We start from the raw sequence: 20452 nt of genomic DNA, 5'->3' as shown, positions 1-20452 counted from the left end.
TGACCGTATCTCTGGATCCTCACAATTTATCACAATCACGCTAATGTACTATATATATATATACACATAATAGCTTGGCTTATTGGTCAAAAAATACCTGAATGTAGAATTGAATGTGCATAAACAAACATAACAGAATGCATCTCCAAGGGTTCATGTGCTAATTGCTTTTTCTAGGTACGTGACACATCCTTGGTAATTTCCGGATCATATTCCTACAGTTCTGTCTCTCTTTACCATCCTATCCAACAAAGCCTTGACAAGTCCTTGAAAGTCTGTGAAATTATGAAAGTAAAGTATGGATATAGGCCCCCCATCACCTGTTTAAACTGTTGCCATCTGGAAAATGCTAAAACTGTTTGGTCCATCAAAACACGAACCACAAGATTCATGAACAGCTGTTATCCTAAAGCTAAATCCACACAGAACTCTGAGTTGAAAACACACCATCCAAATACAATAAATTCTTTACATGCAAGAACCATTTATGTTCAATAACATGAAAATTTAATCTACGTGTATTACAGCCTATATTAGTAATAAACGTACTTATGTGCAATAACTCTACTTAGCCTATGTTAGATATATGCACCGACCTTATGCCAGTGGTTCTCAAACTGGGGGCCCTGAGACGGTGCCGGGGGTCCCGGTTTAATGGCATTTTATAAAAACTATTAATTTATAAAAAATCTGTGTAATTAAGCCTCTGTAAGTGTTTTGTTTATTTCAAATTTTAAGTTTTCTTCGAGAGAGCGCACCCCAAAAAAGTTTGAGAACCACTGCCTTATACAACTATACAAGTTATTTTCAACACAACATTGGGCTAAGTGCTATAATTGGGTCCCCAGTGCTTGTATCAACCTAAAAAATATAATAAAGATCAACCCAGTAACTTAGTTTTGGTAAACCATTCTCTGCAAGCATGTGAAAAATAGCTCATTGAAATTTGGCTCCCCTTGTGATGTCAGAAGGGGATAATAATGCCCCTTAATCTGCACTATCCAACCACGGCACTGCCATTTAGTGCAGAGATCAGCTCATTTGCATTTAAAGGGCCAAACCCAAAAACAGCACATTTTTGCTCAAACCTACAAAGTTGCAATTTAACTTGCTATAATAAATTATCTATATGATATTTTGAGCTAGAACTTTACATACGTACTCTGGGGACGCCAAAGATTTATTTGACTTCTTTAAAACGTCTTGTAAAATGTCCCCTTTAATACAATGGAGCTTTTTAGGTTGAAACAACCAGTGGTGTAGTGGTGTCTGGAGAAGTGGGTATACTCTTAATTTATGCCACAGTAGAAGTGGGTATACCCTCTGCCATCAAATAAAGAGGTGGGTATACTCCGTATACCCTGCACTACACCACTGGAAACAACCCAGCATTGGTTAAATTACAAACCAATGGGTTGTGTTCATTCTTTTTTACCCGACGCTGGGTTAAAAAATAACCCATTATTTAGAGAGTGCCACATAGTGTATAGTAATGTTTGATGTGTAGAATGATGAAACTATTTATCCATTTTTCTTCATGTACTGGTCCCTAACTGCACTATAATTTCAATGTATTTTGGTACAAAAGGTTAAAAACTTACTTGTCCCAATATGGGGCCTAGTGGGGGCCCAGGAGCAGCCTGTCCAGACCTTACAATGGCTCTGATCACACCGCCCGTATCCAATTTTTTCACTGTCTTGGCCGCTTTAGATATCTTAGACATATTGCCTGTGCGTCTGGCCCGCTACACGTCCGTCCGTCTCTTTCGCCTGTTGGAAAAGGTAATTACTGAGGTGTCTTTAATTCATTAAAAATTCAACACTAAAAATCTATAAATGTCTAGAGGTTAAAAGTGAGTTATACAAAAGCTCCCAGATCCATAAAAGCTCTCCCAGGAGTGCATGTCCCCCTTATCTTGAGACACTGTAAGTGAAGACAGTCGCAAGGAAAAGTGCTATGAAACCTTAAGAGATAAGGGATAAAAGCACAGGTGCGTGCACTCAAGGTTGACTGCCTTCAATGACTCCCTGTGCTCTGCTGATCCATTACTGTTAGCCAGCACTTCACGGGTTCGGATCAGAAAGGGTAGACGGAGCAGAATGGATGGCGGCCACCAAGCCCAGCAGCATCAACGGTGACGCACAAAATTAGCACTGCGTGCAAGGGTGAAAGGGTAACATCTGGTTTTTGTATTCACAGTTGAATTTAATTATATTATTCAATCAATTAGGCGAGTGCTGGAAAAGGTCTGAAATGTGCTCGGAGAGACGCGAGTCATAAAAGCCACACCCCATAATAAAAGCCGATGCGTATGCAATGGCATTTGCCTGACCACCAATTAAGCACAACTAAAATTACGACCCATTTTGTGACAGTTCAGCTCAGGTAAAACAAACTATAACTCAAAATTATTCATAGCACTCTGTTCCCAACCTAACTTCATTCTTAATGTATTTATATATTCAGAAATGTAAGGGCACAGGTGAAATAAACACACCTCGCTGGCCACACATTACAGCGCGTCATCAGTTTTAATGCTTGCAGTTAATCTTTGAATCTGTGCACACAAGGAGACAGGCAAAGACAGCATTTCATAAACATCAAGACACTGCAAGCATATTTTTCCTAGTATACACGGGCTATCTGAAACAGCAGATATTGGCACGGCAGTCACCAGCTGTTTGAATACATTTAGTTAAGAATTACACTCTGGGTTTTCTTTAAAATGCCAATCACATTCTGCCCTTCATTTCTGCATTCAATTTCATGCAGCTCACCGAACGCGTTTCTGCTGTTTGAGAGCTTGTTGTACTCTAAATCAATTTAAGAGGTAGTCAGGGAACATTGGGCTGCTGGTAAACCTTCCCCCCTTGGCAGGAGGTCTGACAATTTTAACATGGGCTATTCAGAAGCAGAACAATCAACAGTCCTGTGAGTTGAATTGAGGTTTATTTTGAACATTGTGATTGGCGCTGATTTACTTTTTAAGTGTTTATGTGGTGCTGCTCACAATAACAATGTTTCTGACTGTTTCTGAACAGACATGCATGAAATTTATTTTCATTAAACGTAACTGTGCCGACGTGTTTGGAATATAAAATTCTTGAAAGTGAATGATGAATGTTAAAAGAAAAAATGTAAGAAAAATGAATATGGACTGCAGGCATATGAAACTCAACTCGGCTTGCTTGGTATACTGCTTTGAAGTTCTTCTGACATAGATTAAATACAACATTTTACACTGCATGCAGCATGTATATTATAAACCGTTAAAATACACGACTAAGACAAGGAATAAGACTAATGGATAACCTAAAAATTTACTCAACATCTAAAATAGAAATTATCAATATTATCGATAGACTCCTCTATTTGAAAGCAAATGAATGATTGCTGCCATTTCTGTCATGAGTTTAGCATTGATTGTTTAGTTTTGCACATACACAACTTGTGAATAGCTAGCTTTGCTTGGCTGCTATTACAATATAAGTCTTGAATGATACTGCAGGAAAAACAAACAAAACACATTGTGAAGTTAACTTACATCATATAAGTCTTCAAGATTTATTCAAAGGTATGTAAATGGGGCTATAACTGCTCCGACCCTTTTACCTCCAAAGAGTCCTCGGCCTAAACAGGGTATAGTGCTATAAACAGTGTTGTTCACGTCTAGCAAAACGGTCTATAAACTAAAGTCACTTTTAATCATTATACCCCAAAAAATGCCAAGCTGTTGGATATTGCAGCGCACTTGAAAAACAAGGCAATATACACTTAGCCACAAATAAATGTGGCTCACTATTCTATTTTTTTTTTTGGAGTGAACTCATTTTGTCTACTAGCCAGAAAAAAAGCAATGGATGTTAAAAGTCCCTAGACTCAGTAAAGTAATGTAATATTTTAACCCAAATCATAGGCCTTGAAATCGATGTTCAAGTGCCATTTGATATATCTCCAATAATATTATAAAATATATTTAAAAAAAATAATAATGGCGCTTAAAGATTTCTTTACAGAGAACCCTTTTTGGTACCTCATAGAAATATTCAGTCAAAGGCTCTCATTTCTTTTATACCTTTTTCTTAAGGAACCTTTTGTCATTACAAAGAACTGTTTTATTGAAACAGGAAGGTTCTTCAGGTGTTTCATAAAATGTTGTTTTAACCATTCATAATGGTTCAGAGCACTCCTGCAGATTTGAGCTCCAACCCCAATCAAACACAGGTGAAACAGGTAGTGATGGTCGTTTTCGAAGCATTGCTTCATTAGCTTTGAAACATTTACGAATCTTTTGTTTCGAATCAGTGGTTCGAAGCTTGTTTCAAACTGGCCCAAGTCACGTGATTTTAGCAAACAAGGCTTCATTACATCATAACTGTTTCGAAACGTTTCGAAAATCCGATGGTTCACCACTAGGGGGAGTTGATCACATGACCAGTGTCTTATATGTTTAGGTGAACTCGGGTCAGTTTTATTATGCAAGTTCATGAAACATTTATCCTTCTGACTAATAACACTGCCATTTTGTCTACTTTTTGTTTATAGACAGATTTAATGACAAAAATGTGCATAATTAAAAGGGCAGTTAGTTTTAAAGGCCACGATGTTTGAAAAATGCTTTGGAAAAGGAGACGGGCCGACTACCAAAACACACTTATAGCCAATCAGCAGTAAGGAGCGTGTCTACTAACCGACATCCTTGCCGGGTTGCGTATATGTGGGGCGGGTCTATCAACAGAAGGTCCAGATTCTATTGGGGTAGGGGTGTGTTTGTTTAGGTGATTTCAAATATCAACATTGGCTTTCAAACATCGTGGACTCCGCCTTTAATGATTTGTTTGCCCTAAATAAAACTAAAAACACATAATACACTTTCAATTGTCATAATTAAGTTAAATAATTTTTTTAACATTTTAATCAAAATCTTGCTATTATTTTGTAAAAAAAAGTGTAAAATGTTTGGACATATCTGCTTTTACACTATTTTGACCAGCAGGGGTCGCCAGCATGTGTGGCGTTTCGAACTGCTTCGAAAAACTGAATAAAGATTCCTTTCTCCCATCACTAGAACCAGGGCTGCGTTCAGCCCCAACAAAACGTTGCACGACGTTTATTAAACAGAAACGGTGATGACGTAAGAGTTGCAACTACGGTAGCTGAGAGGCCATTCTTTGTGTTTTTTTAGGGGCCAAGCACCGAAGGTGCTGAGGCACCTATTGGAACTGTCAGTATTATTATTCTTCATCTTCTTCCCCAATGGGAGTCTATGGCAGCCCTATGAACCGTACGTAGGAAAATGATGAAATTTGGCACAGTTGTAGAGGTGGTCCTGAAAAGTCAAGTGACCAAAAATGGGGTCTCTAGCACTAACTCTATAGCGCCACCAGCAGTGCAAAAATTCAATGTTCAAATGGTTATAACTGCTGATCCGCTTGATCTATGAAAATTCTACTTAGTACACGTGATTGCTCTCCTCATGCTTATTGTTTTTAATGCCTTACAGTAAAACTCCACCCATTACAGTAGCGGCCATTTTGAAATGTACAGTATTCGGTTTATTCGCTACTCCTTCTTCAAATTTGGTTTAATTTTTATGAATTTTGGCACAGATGATCTTTGGAGTGAGCCGCACAGAAATGACTGAACAGAATTTTGATATTTATCTTTGTTCAAAAGTAGTAAATGCGCAAACTTAACGAGGTTGACGCAAAAATGGTTCTGAAGCTGTATCTCGGTCATTATTTGATCAATTGAAATGAAATTTGGTACACTTCATGTGGACCATGAACTTGGGGATTATGCCAAATTTGGTGACAGCGCCACCTATGGGTCATGAGATATGAAAATAGGCTATTTTTGCCCATAACTTCTGAACTGTTTGTCAGAAAATTATGATCTTGATGTCTATGGGTTGCTTACCTCATGCCGCATCTGCCGATGTGTATTATGCCGGTGTCATGAGCAATCCAGTCCCCCGAGCAATTCGGTCTCCCCTAGGACCCCGATTGGTATCTAGCACTAATGCCTGCTCAAAAATGTGTCATTGCAATATCTCGTTTGCATACGCGGCTAGCAAGCTAATTATGTTGTACAAAATAGAAACATTACATTTTTAAAAAATAAAAGTTAACGAAAAAAACAATATAATAAACTAATATTCATGTTGCAGACACGTCAGTACTTTTGTGTCATCATCTGCTTTACAAAAACAATACTTTTATTTTTTGTAAATTATTAACATACCTTACGGAATATATATTTTTAATAGTAAAAGTGTAGTAATCATGGCTTATAATTATAATTTAAATGTGTGATTCAACTATGTAGTAATCATGTTTTGTATAAGTAATTAATGAGTAAGTAATTGTATAAGTAGACAGTAAAAAGTGGAAAGGTACAGTATAATAATCTAAATAATAAAATGACACAAGCAATGTGTAGATCTCCCACCTATAGCCTCATTTATATACTACTATATGAAACATATCATTTAAAAGACATCAATTGTAATTTTAACAACGTTCTAACTACATAAATCATAACGCGATTTTGTAGGAATTGTAATAAGGCGCTAAGAAAACTACCCATGAGGAGTTTTTCAGCCAATGGAGTCGCGCGGGGTCCTAGGGGAGACCGAATTGCCCGGGGGGACCGAATTGCTCACGACACCGGGTTTGACCGAACCGCCTGTCCGCCATTTTGAAATTTCACATAATTTGTTATATTTTTTGAACTAGTGGACATATCCGCGCAAAAATTAGTAAGGAGCTTCGACATGATGTCCTGAAGGTACCTGGGAAGTCAGAGTACAGCGCCACCTAGGGGTTATAAACTATAACAGTTCTTATGGAACTGCTTATAACTTCTAAATACTTTGTCTGATATTAATTTCTTTGTGAAATTGTATTCACTGGTTTATGCCGATTGCAACGATACCTCGTTTGTCATCTTCCAACATTCTGTTCATGTGTTATTGTAAAGCATATGGTAGATGATTTTTTCGCTACTCCTTTTACAAATGTTGTTTATTTTATGCCAGGTACCTCTCGTATAATGATTGGAGCAATCCACACAGAAATGACCGAACAGTTTTTGATATTCTGTTCTCTTTCTTAGAAATACCACTCCAAAGTTGACCGTGTCTGTGACGTTGTCTATTTGTCATAGTAAATTAATGTGACTGTATATTACATTGTATAGCATTACTTTACAGAATGATCTTCTTGTCTTCAATCTCACTTGAGCTTTTTGATTCTCATATACATTGTACTTCTTTTAGTTCTGCTCTGCACTGTCAGTTCTGCATCTGTGTTGATTGGCACATGTCAATCCTTGCAGCACCTAAGCTGTTTTTTTGCTGCCCCTTGAGCTGTGTTAACTCAGTTGCGCATCTAATTAACCATATGCCATGAGATTCTGAGGTCATGGGTTCGAATCCCATGAGCGTCGGTTTTGTCTTGACTAATTTGTTGTTTGAGTTATCTGATTCTGTTATTCATTGTATGTTTTATTTCTGATCAGTGGTGTCATATTTGCACCTTCAGTGATTGCCATATGTCAATGCGTGTATCTGTAATCTCTTTTCTACTGCCACTTGAACCATGTCAACTGGGTGGTGCATCTAGTTAATCACATGCCTTGACAATCTGAGTTCTTGGGTTCGAATCCTGCAAGGGGCATGTATTAAGTTCTTCTATTAAAGTTTTGTTCTCTCTCACCAATTCTTCTCAACCTGTCTGTAGTTCACATATGTTCTATTTTTGCCGTGTTTGGCGTTGTTGCTCTGCACTGCGGTGGTTCTGCTCTGTGATTGCTGTGCCTTGTGTTCTTGATGCACCTTGGGTGCTCAATGCGCCTTGGGTGATTGCTGCGTTGTATGTTGCTTGCTGTGCTTTGGGTGCTCATTGCGCTGAAGGTGCTTGACCCCGCAATTGCTGCTTGCAGCTATATTTTTAAATGTTTCTGAAGCCTGATGAAAACATTATAAATGTGTGTTTAATACTGTAAAAGACCCTCAATGTTACAGTCACTGACCTTGCCATCCAGAATAAAAGACAACATTCCAACTTGAACCCATTGAGCGAGCGGTCTCTTTACTACCGCGTGGTTTTATACATCTTGCCGCTGATTGGGCCGACATTTCTGACACACCCACCAAACAAGAGAAAACGCTTGTAAAACCTGTTGCATTCCGTTGCACACCGTTTCCAGGAAACATGTCGTTCAACCCGGAAACCGTGTGAGATTGAACGTGCCCCAGGTAATCTAGAGCCGTTTCTCAATATGCGTTCTTGTGGACTTGTGAAACGTCATCAGTCGCGGACCAAGTACTGTTCCAAATCAAAGTTCGCATCAAGCCCAAGTTCACATAAAATCCCCGTATGTGTTCTTGATCCGCCCATTTTATCGAGGATGCATCAGAGGAGACTTGTGTGGACTTATGACAGTGAAGTTTCCCAGAATGCATTTCACGTCAGGAGTTCGTTCTTCTGAGTCTGAACTTGCAAGTTCGAACTACGAAGGACACAAGTCAGAGTTTGACGTACTTGGTATTGAGAAACGGCTAATGTGTTCAGGGTTGCTTGATAATTACAGACAAGTGTGTTGGAGGCTGGGTAGCAGGACTAGGGCTGCAACGTTAAATGCCGATATACACTAAAAATACGTGTGCGAACACTAGGCTGAATCGCACTGCCGATATTATTCACAACTATTTCATGTACTACGGCTTTTGATCACTATGTCCTTCTCGATCTGGAATCACTGTTAGTTTGAGTCGTTTGAGTTGTTAGTTTTGAGTCGTGCAAGTTCTCCCACTTAGAAATCATGGAGGAGTCTGAAATTGTCATCGTAGGTGCATGTCCACTGTGAGAGACATAAAAAAAACCAGAAATCACAATGTATGATTTTTTAACTATTTATTTGTATGATACAGCTGCAAATAAGTATTTGAACACCTGTCTATCAGCTAGAATTCTGACCCTCAAAGACCTGTTAGTCTGCCTTTAAAATGTCCACCTCCACTCCATTTATTATCCTAAATTAGATGCACCTGTTTGAGGTTGTTAGCTGCATAAAGACACCTGTCCACCCCATACAATCAGTAAGAATCCAACTACTAACATGGCCAAGACCAAAGAGCTGTCCAAAGACACTAGAGACAAAATTGTACACCTCCACAAGGCTGGAAAGGGCAACAGGGAAATTGCCAAGCAGCTTGGTGAAAAAAGGTCCACTGTTGGAGCAATCATTAGAAAATTGAAAAAGCTAAACATGACTGTCAATCTCCCTCGGACTGGGGCTCCATGAAAGATCTCACCTCGTGGGGTTCTCAACGATCCTAAGAAAGGTGAGAAATCAGCCCAGAACTTCGTGGGAGGAGCTGGTCAATTACCTGAAAAGAGCTGGGACCACCGTTTCCAAGGTTACTGTTGGTAATACACAAAGACGTCATTGTTTGAAATCATCCATGACACAGAATGTTCCCCTGTTTAAACCAACACATGTCCAGGCCCGTCTTAAGTTTGCCAATGACCATTTGGATGATCCAGAGGAGTCATGGGAGAAAGTCATGTGGTCAGATGAGACCAAAATATAATTTTTTGGTTATAATTCCACTAAACGTGTTTGGAGGAAGAAGAATGATGAGTACCATCCCAAGAACACCATCCCTACTTTACAGCATGGGGGGTAGCATCATGCTTTGGGGGTGTTTTTCTGCACATGGGACAGGGCGACTGCACTGTATTAAGGAGAGGATGACTGGGGCCATGTATTGCGAGATTTTGGGGAACAACCTCCTTCCCTCAGTTAGAGCATTGAAGATGGGTCAAGGTTGGTTCTTCCAACATGACAATGACCCAAAGCACACAGCCAGGATAACCAAGGAGTGGCTCTGTAAGAAGCATATCAATGTTCCGGCGTGGCCTAGCCAGTCTCCAGTCCTAAACCCAACAGAGAATCTTTGGAGGGAGAAAACTGCAAACTAACCCTCCTGCAGTGTGTGCAAGCCTAGTGAAAGACTACAGGAAACGTTTGAGCTCTGTAATTGCAAACAAAGGCTCATGTACCAAATATTAACATTGACTTTAGGTGTTCAAATACTTATTTGCAGCTGTTTCATACAAATAAATAGTTAAAATGTCATACATTTCTGGATTTTTTTATTTAGATTATGTCTCACAGTGGACATGCACCTACGATGACGATTTCAGACCCCTCCATGATTTCTAAGTGGGAGAACTTGCAAAATAGCAGGGTGTTCAAATACTTATTTTCTTCACTTTATATGAAAACCTACAGCGTTGGACCTATGCACAACTATAATGAGCCCTTAATCTGTCAAAATGACAGATGGCTTTTTCCGATACAAAAATAATCTGTCGGTTAACGTAAACTATATATAGCAGATTTTTGACCTGAGGGAGGGGTTCTTGCAGAGCTTGTGGTTTGAATAGAATTAACCGATTGTTAAATTTTTGGGGAGTTTCATGTCGATGTAGGGTAGGGTTCTATGCATGGGCTTCGTCGCACACTTGATGCAGACGTATAAATTTGGCCAATAGCCCCAAAAAATGCCATGCTGTGGATTTTGCAGTGTACTGAGAAAACAAGGCAATATACGCTTAACATAATAAATTTTTTCATTAAATATTTTTTGGAGTAAACTCATTTTGTCCATTAGCCAGAACTGGATGTTTAAAATCCCTAGACTCAGGAAAGTGATTTAATATCTTAATCCAAAGTCAGAAAAAGCAATCAGAGAAGAAAAACCTCAGAGACATAATGCAGTTGTGTTGTAATGTCAGTTTAAGAAGACAGAGAAAATGAAACACCCAAGAGAGTCAATAACATTAGCAGAGCTACATCACTCCTGATTTAAGGCGACAGAGAGAGACATGATTCTCTTTAAGAAGTGATTTAAGAACCTCAAAACCATTCCCTATACACTAGCTTCACTTTTACATATATAGATTTACAACCAGGCTTCTGAAAGCCAGCCAGTTCATTTGGTTTCTCACTCTCTTGATATATTTGTTTTTGGTTTGAGATAAATTGAACTTGCAGACATGGGAAAACATGTTTGTTGAGGCAAGAATAGTCCATTTAAAATACTGCTGAACCAGCAACTGTTGTTTTTGCAAAGTGGACAAAAGCGGGAAAATAAATGGCGAGTAAAGTATATTAAATATTTATGCATAGCCGGAAAGGACTGCTAAACTTATTTAATTTCCTTAAACTTTCGTTTTACACAAATTAACAAATGGCATTCCTGCTTAACGCAAGTTGTCTTTTTCCAACAGTGAAGGCAGTGAATGAAAATAATTTGCTCACTTAAAAGCAACTAGATGACATCAACTAAAAAAATCTATCAAAACCAAAACAATCCTATTAGTCTTCTATTCTACAGCAAACAAAAGTGCAACATTTACATCACAATTCAATAAGCAGGCTGCTGTTTCTGCTCAAGTACTCTAAATCCCTCCAGGTGCATATTGATTTTGACAAGACTGTGATGTGATAACCTCAGTGAAAGGCTAAATTACCTCCAAATTTACAACATCAAACTAAACAAATGCAAGCAGACTCAAATGACATTGCTGCCAACAAAAGCCAACATAACATCATAATCACATTCACCAGCCCTGCATTCATTCAACTAAATGGGCAACAAATAATATGGCAGAATAGAAATGTTAGGACTGAAATTAGAGAATAAAAGAGTGAATTCTTGATCTGACAGGAATAACTAAAGGTATTGCATTAGCACCATTTTTAATTGGCTTTGAAGGCCATAATTAAAAATCATCTTACATTTACTCTCAGGCAGATGGTATTTTAATGGCTAAATGAACCATCAGCTACAGCCAATTACTTTAACCTTTTCCATAACAATATTCAATTTAGGGTCATTGATAAAGCATTACTATTTATCAACTACTTTGCCTCTAAACTGACACAGGAAGTGTCTTACCTAGCTGTTTTGTCTTTGCTAATTTAGAAACTACAGAATTTTTGTTTTTTACTGAATCAAGATAACCAAGGTATATTGATGCACACCCTCAAGACAACGAAGTATGCACATATCTCATGTATTTTTGCTGGCAGCTTATTTAAATAAGGGAAATACTCTCTATGATGACCAAAAAGGAAAATGGAAAACTAACTATATTGACTTTATTCAACGTGATTTTGCTGACGTTCATATGCATTTCTTTCTATTCTTTTTACTGAGGTCATCTTAGAGAAGTGCTGAACCTTTAAGAAACGTCTCTTTGCATGCTTTGAGTGCTTTTTCTGGCACTGCTGCTCTTACAGAGGCTTGCGGGTTTGCTGTCAGATCAAATATATACATACATTTTTAACTCCCTATCCTTAAATAACAGCTTTCTTTGCAAGCCAAAATTACACTGGGATGGGATCACAAAACACTATATGCTGAAATGTCAACAACAGCACAAGGTCATTTACTTGTATGTCACTAGTTCTTTATTAGGAATAATGGCATTTATTCTGCTTTTTCTTCATTACCTTGACTGAACAAGAGACGTTATGATCACCTAATATAATGTGTATAGTCATCGTTCTTAAAATGTGATAAATGTGTCTGCCACAATATCACTCCAAAATTCATTTTTGTACCATAAATTGTAGACATGCACTGATATTAAATTTTTCCACTGATAACAAAAGCCGATCATTCAGACTAATATCTGCCAATGCCAATACCCATAGTATGGTGGTTATATTAAATTGCATTAAATTTTGAATATTCAATTTTCTGAATGTTATTCATTTACACTGAACAAAATTATATAAATTATATAATATATAATGACCATTAATACTGAACATTAAACTATTGATGTTTCTTTCATTTTCTATACACAGAGCTTACATTCATTGCATTTACCTGTTCTCTTTTGATTGACAGGATATATCAAGCCATGGCTGTTTTTATCGGCTTCTATTGACCAGTACTGATTATTCGCCGATATATTGGTATATCTCTAATATAAAGTCTATTCTGACAATGCACGCAACTGAAAGCACTGAATATTACAGTACTCTTATCCAGCACATAAAGCTTTTATACTCAGGTCAAAAGACAATGTGAAGAGTTTCGTTGCAAAACGAGATAAATCCATTTTTTAACATTTTTGTCAAAACATGTTTATTATTATGTTATCATGTTATTATTTTGTTTTATGGTGCTACTTAGCTGTATTTTCTAAGTTATGAAGGTTTAAATCAAAACAAAGCAACTGCAGTTGCATTGAAATTAATTGGAATGCACAACCAAAAAACGTGATTTCTGAACAATTAACAAAACGGTGGATATCTCGTTTTGCAACGAAACTCTTCATGTACAATGTAGGCTACACAACCTGCATAAAACCAGCTGTCACTCAAGTTAACATGTTAAATGTTAAACATGTTATTTTATTCATCTAGATATCTGAATGTTTTGATGGAGAATGTGTGTATTTGTGAGCAACTGCGCATTAAAATGTCATCGTGGTCTTTGGTGACGTCAAAACACTTAAAAGTATGCATGATTTGAAGGACCGACGTAAGCTTTCCATAATCTGTAAGGTTTACAGTAGATACATTTATTCTGATATAAATAAATACGCTCATTTATTCTGATATACAGATATAGTGGAATTGAGCAGAAAATACATACAAAATGTAAAACATTGTAACATGAAAATCATTAGATGAGTAGGTTTAGTCAACCCATCGGTTGTATATGGCATGACAGTAACAGAAAGTGTCTGAAAGGTGACAAATGAATAATAAAAGTAATAATATTATTATTATTAACAATAATAATAATCTAGCATGCATACAGCACATGACATTATTTTAAAGCTGGTTATTAAAGCAGCTTGTTAACGCCGCTTTAAACACGTATCAAATCTGAGTGTGACTAAATGAAATATTTAATTGAAATTACCTGGTAGAGAGATAATCTATGTTCAAGCAGAGACGATAAAGACCTTCACGTTAGGATTTGAACCATGCGCGCTGCCATATTGGGACTTTTACTGTCATAGAACGTGGATATACTGCCCCTATATGGACAGGCGGAGAAACTCTATATTTTATTGTATTTATTGATAATTTTTTTACAGGGAAACAAAATAGAAAAAACAAACAAATATGACATAAGTACAATAAGTTCCAATGTGAAAAATATAATACACTTAATAAATAGTTTTTAAAGTAATCATCCTGATGCTACATAACATTTAGTAAACAAGTGTTTTATTAGGGAAAATTTTAAAGCCTTTTAAATGAAGTATATTAGGCCCGTTTTAATGAAGTATATTAGATCTCCGTGATTTTAAATTATAGTGATAAAATAATTTTAATAGTTGTTTAAAAAGACTACAACGAACCACAAAAAGTGCGCGCTCCGTGTTAACCACCAGATGGCGACTTTTTCGCTTCACTGTCGGAAAAAAAGAAGGCAGACGGACTCTGCGTCATTTCCTGTGCGCCCCTGACTGTGCATGATCCGTGTGCTGGCTTACTGCTTTTGATATAAAACAACAGTTTGTTGTTAGTTAGCAGAGTAAAGAGTGTTTGGAACGTAGTATAGCTATTGTGATGGCTGAGGCGATTCAGAAGAAACTGCAGGCCGAACTGGAGAAATATCAACAACTGCAAAAAGGTGTCTCTCTTCAATGCTAACTTGAAAGCTGTGTTAGCAAGCCTTTCAGCATTATCATGTGCATGTGCATTGGGAATGGATGTTTTGTATTTAACTTTCCATTACTTCTCCATTTCCGTTACTTTTGCAATGCATGTAATTTATTTATATCTGATCTTGAGTTGCGCATGTCCACCTGTCTTTAGCTGTCATAGTGATCTGCTTTCTAATTCAGTCTTCAGTTCATTGTAGGATGTCTGTTATGCTTTATTGTGAGCCATTTGATGTTGTTTTCCTTTGGGGTGACAATCATTTAACTAGATCTACAATTTAACGTTAATCTACAATGTTGCTATCATATAAAGGCTTGAAGTATTTTAATTTTTTGTTGAAATGTTGATTATAAATATGAAACGTTATAAATGAGTTTTATGGATAACCTATGTATGCATATTCAATTTATTAATTAATAATTAGAGGGATTAAGAACTCTTTTGTTTATTACAGATGTCAGTAAAAGTATGTCTGCAAGGCAAAAACTGGAAGCACAGTTGACTGAAAATAATATTGTTAAGGAGGTAAGATTATGAAATTAATATAACTTAAGCTTTTTAGTATACAAAAACATATTAAGGTCTTTAAGTAATAATGCATGTTGGTTTATAATATTTATTATGAATTATGCCATATTGATTATCTCTCTACAGGAGCTTGGATTTTTGGATACCCAAAATACAGTTTACAAACTAATTGGACCAGTTCTGGTAAAACAGGATCTAGATGAAGCCAAAGCAACAGTGGCCAAAAGATTGGAATACATCAATGGTGAAATGTAAATAAAAGATACACTGTCATGCTGTTTTGAGTTATTGAAACAAATTTGTGATTTATATTTGCCATTAATTATGTATTAGTGAGTCTACATTTTACACATACAAAGTTAACCACGATCTCCTTTATATCTTAGTCAACGCTACGAAACTATACTGAAGGATATGGAGAAGAAGTCTGAGCAGCACAGAGAGGTTCTATCCAGTCTACAGCAGGAGTACCAGCGAGCTCAGGGTCAACCTGTTGGAAAGGTCTAAATGGATTATAATCATGTTCACAGACCTGGACACTAGTCTTAACCAGTGAATCTCAGAGACTCAATATACCTGCTACTAATCCATGCTTGTTCATTTACATTAACAGAATGCCTGAGGTTTTTTGCTCTCAATAAATTTTGTTTATTTATGTTCAGCCCCAACGTGTTGTCTTTGTAATTCATAATTAGAAGTTAAAATTGTACGCAAACTTGTGGATAAACAGCATTTGAAAAATAAGTAATATTAAAATTTCTGTAGTTCAGATAACATAGAGGCCAATCTTACTGATATATAGAACACCAAGTACACATTGTGAAATCCATGTTTGGAAATTAACCGGATTTATCAGAGCAACCTCTGTACATTTTGGATTTTGTAATCATGCTACCTTCAATACATAAAAAAGCAGGTGCAGAGGTAAAAGAATCATCAAAATTCAAACATTAATGTGTACACATTTGATCATGTCTTAAATGTTTTGATAGACCTGTTTCAGTCTTCAAGAAATGTAACTTAGCTACTGAAATATACTTAGCAGTGCAAAAGGTCATGGGTTCAAATCCAGGGAACACACAGACTGATAAAAATGTATAACGTGTGTCACTTTGGACAAAAACATCTGCCAAATGCTTAAATATAGAAAACTTGAGTATGCATGGAAATAAACACAATGTACAGTATAGCCAAAGGTGATTAGAGAATATGTTGCACAATATTTGCCTTTAAAATGTTATGATCCAACAGGTTTAAGTGAAGCATTAAAATGTTAGAAGTAGCCTATGTTGCAAAATAGAAAAACTACATTTGGTAGGTATTTATTTTAAAAAATACGAAAGAGAATAAAGGTTTTATTCTGTTTGAATTGTTAATATTTCATTTTTTTATTACAGCAGTTTTTGTCCTATACCTTTGCAGATTTGTGGTGATTAATTATTGGACAAACTTTTTTAAATTCTTCCCAAAACTGAGTTTCAATTTACATTCAAAGCACAACTACACAACAGGCATAAAAAGTCTTAATACATCTTTAATAATATGTTTGAATAAAGGGCGAAGATGTCTTTTGACCTAGAGTAGACATCATGGCTATTACTGTAAAATTCCTTGATTGTACTGTACAGCAAACCAACACTTTAAAATGGCTGGGTTATTTTTGACCCATATGGGTAAATATTGGACAGAACACACCGCTGGTTTAAAATTGACCCAATGCTGGGTTGTTTTTACCCAACTGCTGGGTTATTATACCCTATGGTTGCATAACAACAACCCAGCATTCATTTTAACCTATCATGGTGTCATTTATCACACTTTGCCTGTAAAATAGGTTTTGTAATGAATTGAAGAAATGTGCGTTTATAAAGTATTACAAACTGCAGTGTCATTTGACAGTGTAAAGGGGCCATGGCATGAAAATCGGCCATTTTCCATGTTTAAGTGCTATGATTGGGGTCCCCAGTGCTTCTATCAAACTAGAAAATGTGAAAAAGATCAACCCAGTAACTTAGTTTTGGTAAACCATTCTCTACAAGCACATGAAAAAATAGGTAGTTGAAATTTGGGTCTCCTTATGATGTCAGAAGGAGCTCTTATTATAATAATACCGCCCCTTAATCTGCACTATCCAGCCACAGCACTGCCATTTAGTGCAGAGAAAAGCACAATTGAGTTTTAATTGCAACAAACCACCATCATTGTGATCAGTGTTTGAATTTCATCAGCTCATTTGCATTTTTAAAGGACACACGCAAAACGGCACATTTTTGCGCGCACACACCTACAAAGTGGCAATTTTAACATGCTATAATAAATTATTTATATGGTATTTTGAGCTAAAACTTCACAAATGTGCTCTGGGGACACCAAAGATTTATTTGACATCTTAAAAAAGTCTTGTGCAATGACCCCTTAATTCTAAAAATACTGAGTTGTTTCAAGTTGTGGTTAGATAAAACATGGACAAACCCAACTGCTGGGATAAATTAACCTAGAAAATGTCCATGGGTAAAAACAACCCTGCATATGTTTATTCTAACACAATAGTTATGTATTTTACCCAACCCTGGGTTAAAACAAACTGGCTTTTTAGTATTGTACTTATCTTTGTAGGCCTACTTTTAATTATGGACAATTCAAATGATTAAATAAGATCTTTTTGTTTAGGTGAAGCAAGTGAAACACCACATGGGTGATTCTCGCGAAATTAGACTTTTGAGGTGTCATGAAACATTTTGATAATGTTTCAAAATGAGAAACATACAGTTACAAACATCTCTTCACGTACTATTTTGCACATAATTTCAAATGACATCATCAAAACCAATTTTTTTTTTCCACATTTAAGGGAAAATTTTCATTACCGCAATGTGTCCATGACTGGATTTGGGTTCTTTGACATGGAAATATTTATAATTAAAAAATCTAAAAAATAAAAAGCTTCAGTGCATGTTATACTGTAAACATTTACAGTAAAGAAACAATGTGATATTTGGTGATCATTGGTAAATGTAAAGACAATAATAAGGAATATAAATGTGTCAAAGAAAAATCTTGTCATCCTCCGCAACAATGTTCAATCATTGTTTAAGCCCTCCAGGAACTAACATTTTCAAAAAAAAAAAAAAAATGTTAGAAGAGACATAATTGACTGTGACACTCAAGATGGCTACCAGGTAAGCAGTTCTTATTTTTTCTCTCCAGATAAAAGTTAAAATTTAGTTGGTCATAGTACCTAGACAACTTTTTAGTTCTCATTACCGAAACATGAGTTTGTAAATGCATATATTTAAAGTAATATCATGTTGCGGTAATGATTATTTTTATAATGATAATCTTAAAATATTTAAATAATTCTATAGGAAGTATGTTTTAAATCCTTAATAATGGTTATAGTTAGTTCAGACCTTAATCTTATATGTGCAAAAAAATGGCTTCAAGGGCTTTTTAAAATTTCTGATGCTGGACACGGATTTCGTGAGAATCACCCACACAGTAGGTTTATAATCCAACGGTTGGTTCTGTCCAATAAAGATGTCTTAAAACAACCCAACATTGTTCAGAGTAAGCTAAATAACTCTGTATATAACTTTTACATGAAAAGTTCTGAATTTTTTAAAACTTGAACACTCCCCAAAGCCTTACACCTAGTTCAGGTAATACTTCACTGGCTGTGATGCATTCACCATGAGAGTTGAGCAGTCAGGCGACTCGGTTTCTAATTAAATGGGCAGGCAAAAGGTGCACATGGCCAGATGTTGGTATGAGTCGCGTGATTGAAAGCGCTCGGTCAACAGGCCGTGTATCCGCCCCTGCGCAACAGGCCATCAGATGCAGAATAGAGAAGCGCTGAAGCACATACGTCCGCATTGTGAATGCTCACCCCTAATTAATATCCCGCGGAGTGGAACCTGTCCCCCTTCATTTCCCACCCGCCGGGGATTAACTCGCATGCATTAAAGGCATAAAAAAGAACCGCGCTACTTGTAAGGGAGATGTATTAGGTTTAAAGCAGGTTACTTTCCAACGCGTCCACCTTAAACCTAAATCGGAAACTGGCGCAAAAGCTTCTGAAGGGCTTAGATATTTATAGATCCAATCTTATGCAAAGCTAATTAAACAGGAAGAATTGGTCCTTCTTTTAAAGACAAAACACACTGAAATTTAGCTACTTAAATACTTAACTTCTCTGAACTAAAACAGAAAAAGATAGCTCTTGTGCATTTCCTCTGATGTGAAAAATACAGAACAGATCAAATTAAAACAGTAAAATGCCTAAAATGGCTATAGGCCTACCTTTTGAATAGCTAAGCATTAGATACTTATAGTATTGGTATTTAATATGTTTTGTAGGATAAAAACGAATTTTGGTAAATTACTAATAGACTGATGAAAATTAATTTAATCATAATATAATAATAATAATAATAATAATAATAATAATAATAATAATAATAATAATAATAATAATAATAATAAAGTAGACTTAGGAAAGTAAATCGTTTAGGGGAAAACATCATGTAATGTGTATTATCTTTGGATGGACAGTTACATCAAATTTTGAAACTAACCATTATGATGCACTTTGGGATGTGTGGTGTGGTGCGATTTGCCACCTCATTCTATTTGCACGCGCCTCACACTCTGCGTTTGTTTTGATAACCAGCCTATGCCACGTGTCGGTTTTATTTTACAGTTTTTGACAAATGGTCACAAAAACAACATGTAGTCCCAAAGAAGCTGCTTGACTGCAAGAAACGTTGTTCCCAGGAATGAAGTGACAGGCAGTAGAGAAAGTCGGCACCTATGCGTGTAATATGGTGCCATGATCCTATTAAACACAACGTTTGTTGTTTGTTTTGTGCTTGAGTGAAACATCAATTGCCAAATTTGCAGATAAAGAAGTAAAAAATGCGACAGAGACAGATCTCTTGTGTGAGTTTTTCGACCACAAGCTGTTTACATCTTAGACTACACTCTAAAAACAAACGGTGCTATATAGCACCAAAAGTGGTTCTTCTATGATTGCGAGCGGAGAACCACTTTTGATGCTATATAGCATTATTTGTTTTTAGAGTGTACCTTTCTCAAATATCCATGACCATGAAGTAAGGGTCATGGGCCCCAACGCATGCTTGCAATCCGAAAGCACTAATTGTCACACTAAATTGTTGCACTTTCACACTCTTACATCCAAATGTAAGTTTT

At 36.5% G+C, this 20452-nt stretch overlaps 2 protein-coding genes across 2 annotated transcripts in view; one reads left to right on the top strand and one right to left on the bottom strand.

The window, feature by feature from the left end:
* mrpl11 (mitochondrial ribosomal protein L11) overlaps positions 1-14106 on the bottom strand; it is a 46140-nt gene extending 32034 nt beyond the window's left edge. The window contains exons 1-2 of the mRNA XM_055177660.2: positions 13962-14106; positions 1602-1770 (exon numbers count right to left, since the gene is read on the bottom strand). Coding sequence (XP_055033635.1) covers positions 1602-1724 — 123 coding nt within the window. The 5' untranslated portion in view covers positions 1725-1770; positions 13962-14106. The remainder of the gene's footprint in view (positions 1-1601; positions 1771-13961) is intronic.
* A 371-nt stretch (positions 14107-14477) lies between these two features.
* On the top strand, positions 14478-15902 carry pfdn6 (prefoldin subunit 6). The gene is made up of 4 exons (XM_055177662.2): positions 14478-14681; positions 15168-15238; positions 15368-15492; positions 15628-15902. The coding sequence occupies exons 1-4, from the start codon at positions 14618-14620 to the stop codon at positions 15746-15748; spliced, it is 381 nt and encodes a 126-aa protein (XP_055033637.1). The 5' UTR covers positions 14478-14617; the 3' UTR covers positions 15749-15902.
* Positions 15903-20452: the final 4550 nt, after the last annotated feature.

This window comes from Misgurnus anguillicaudatus, chromosome 16 (assembly GCF_027580225.2).
Source record: "Misgurnus anguillicaudatus chromosome 16, ASM2758022v2, whole genome shotgun sequence".
Classification (NCBI taxonomy): domain Eukaryota; kingdom Metazoa; phylum Chordata; class Actinopteri; order Cypriniformes; family Cobitidae; genus Misgurnus; species Misgurnus anguillicaudatus.
This window is presented reverse-complemented; position numbering and strand designations above follow the sequence as displayed.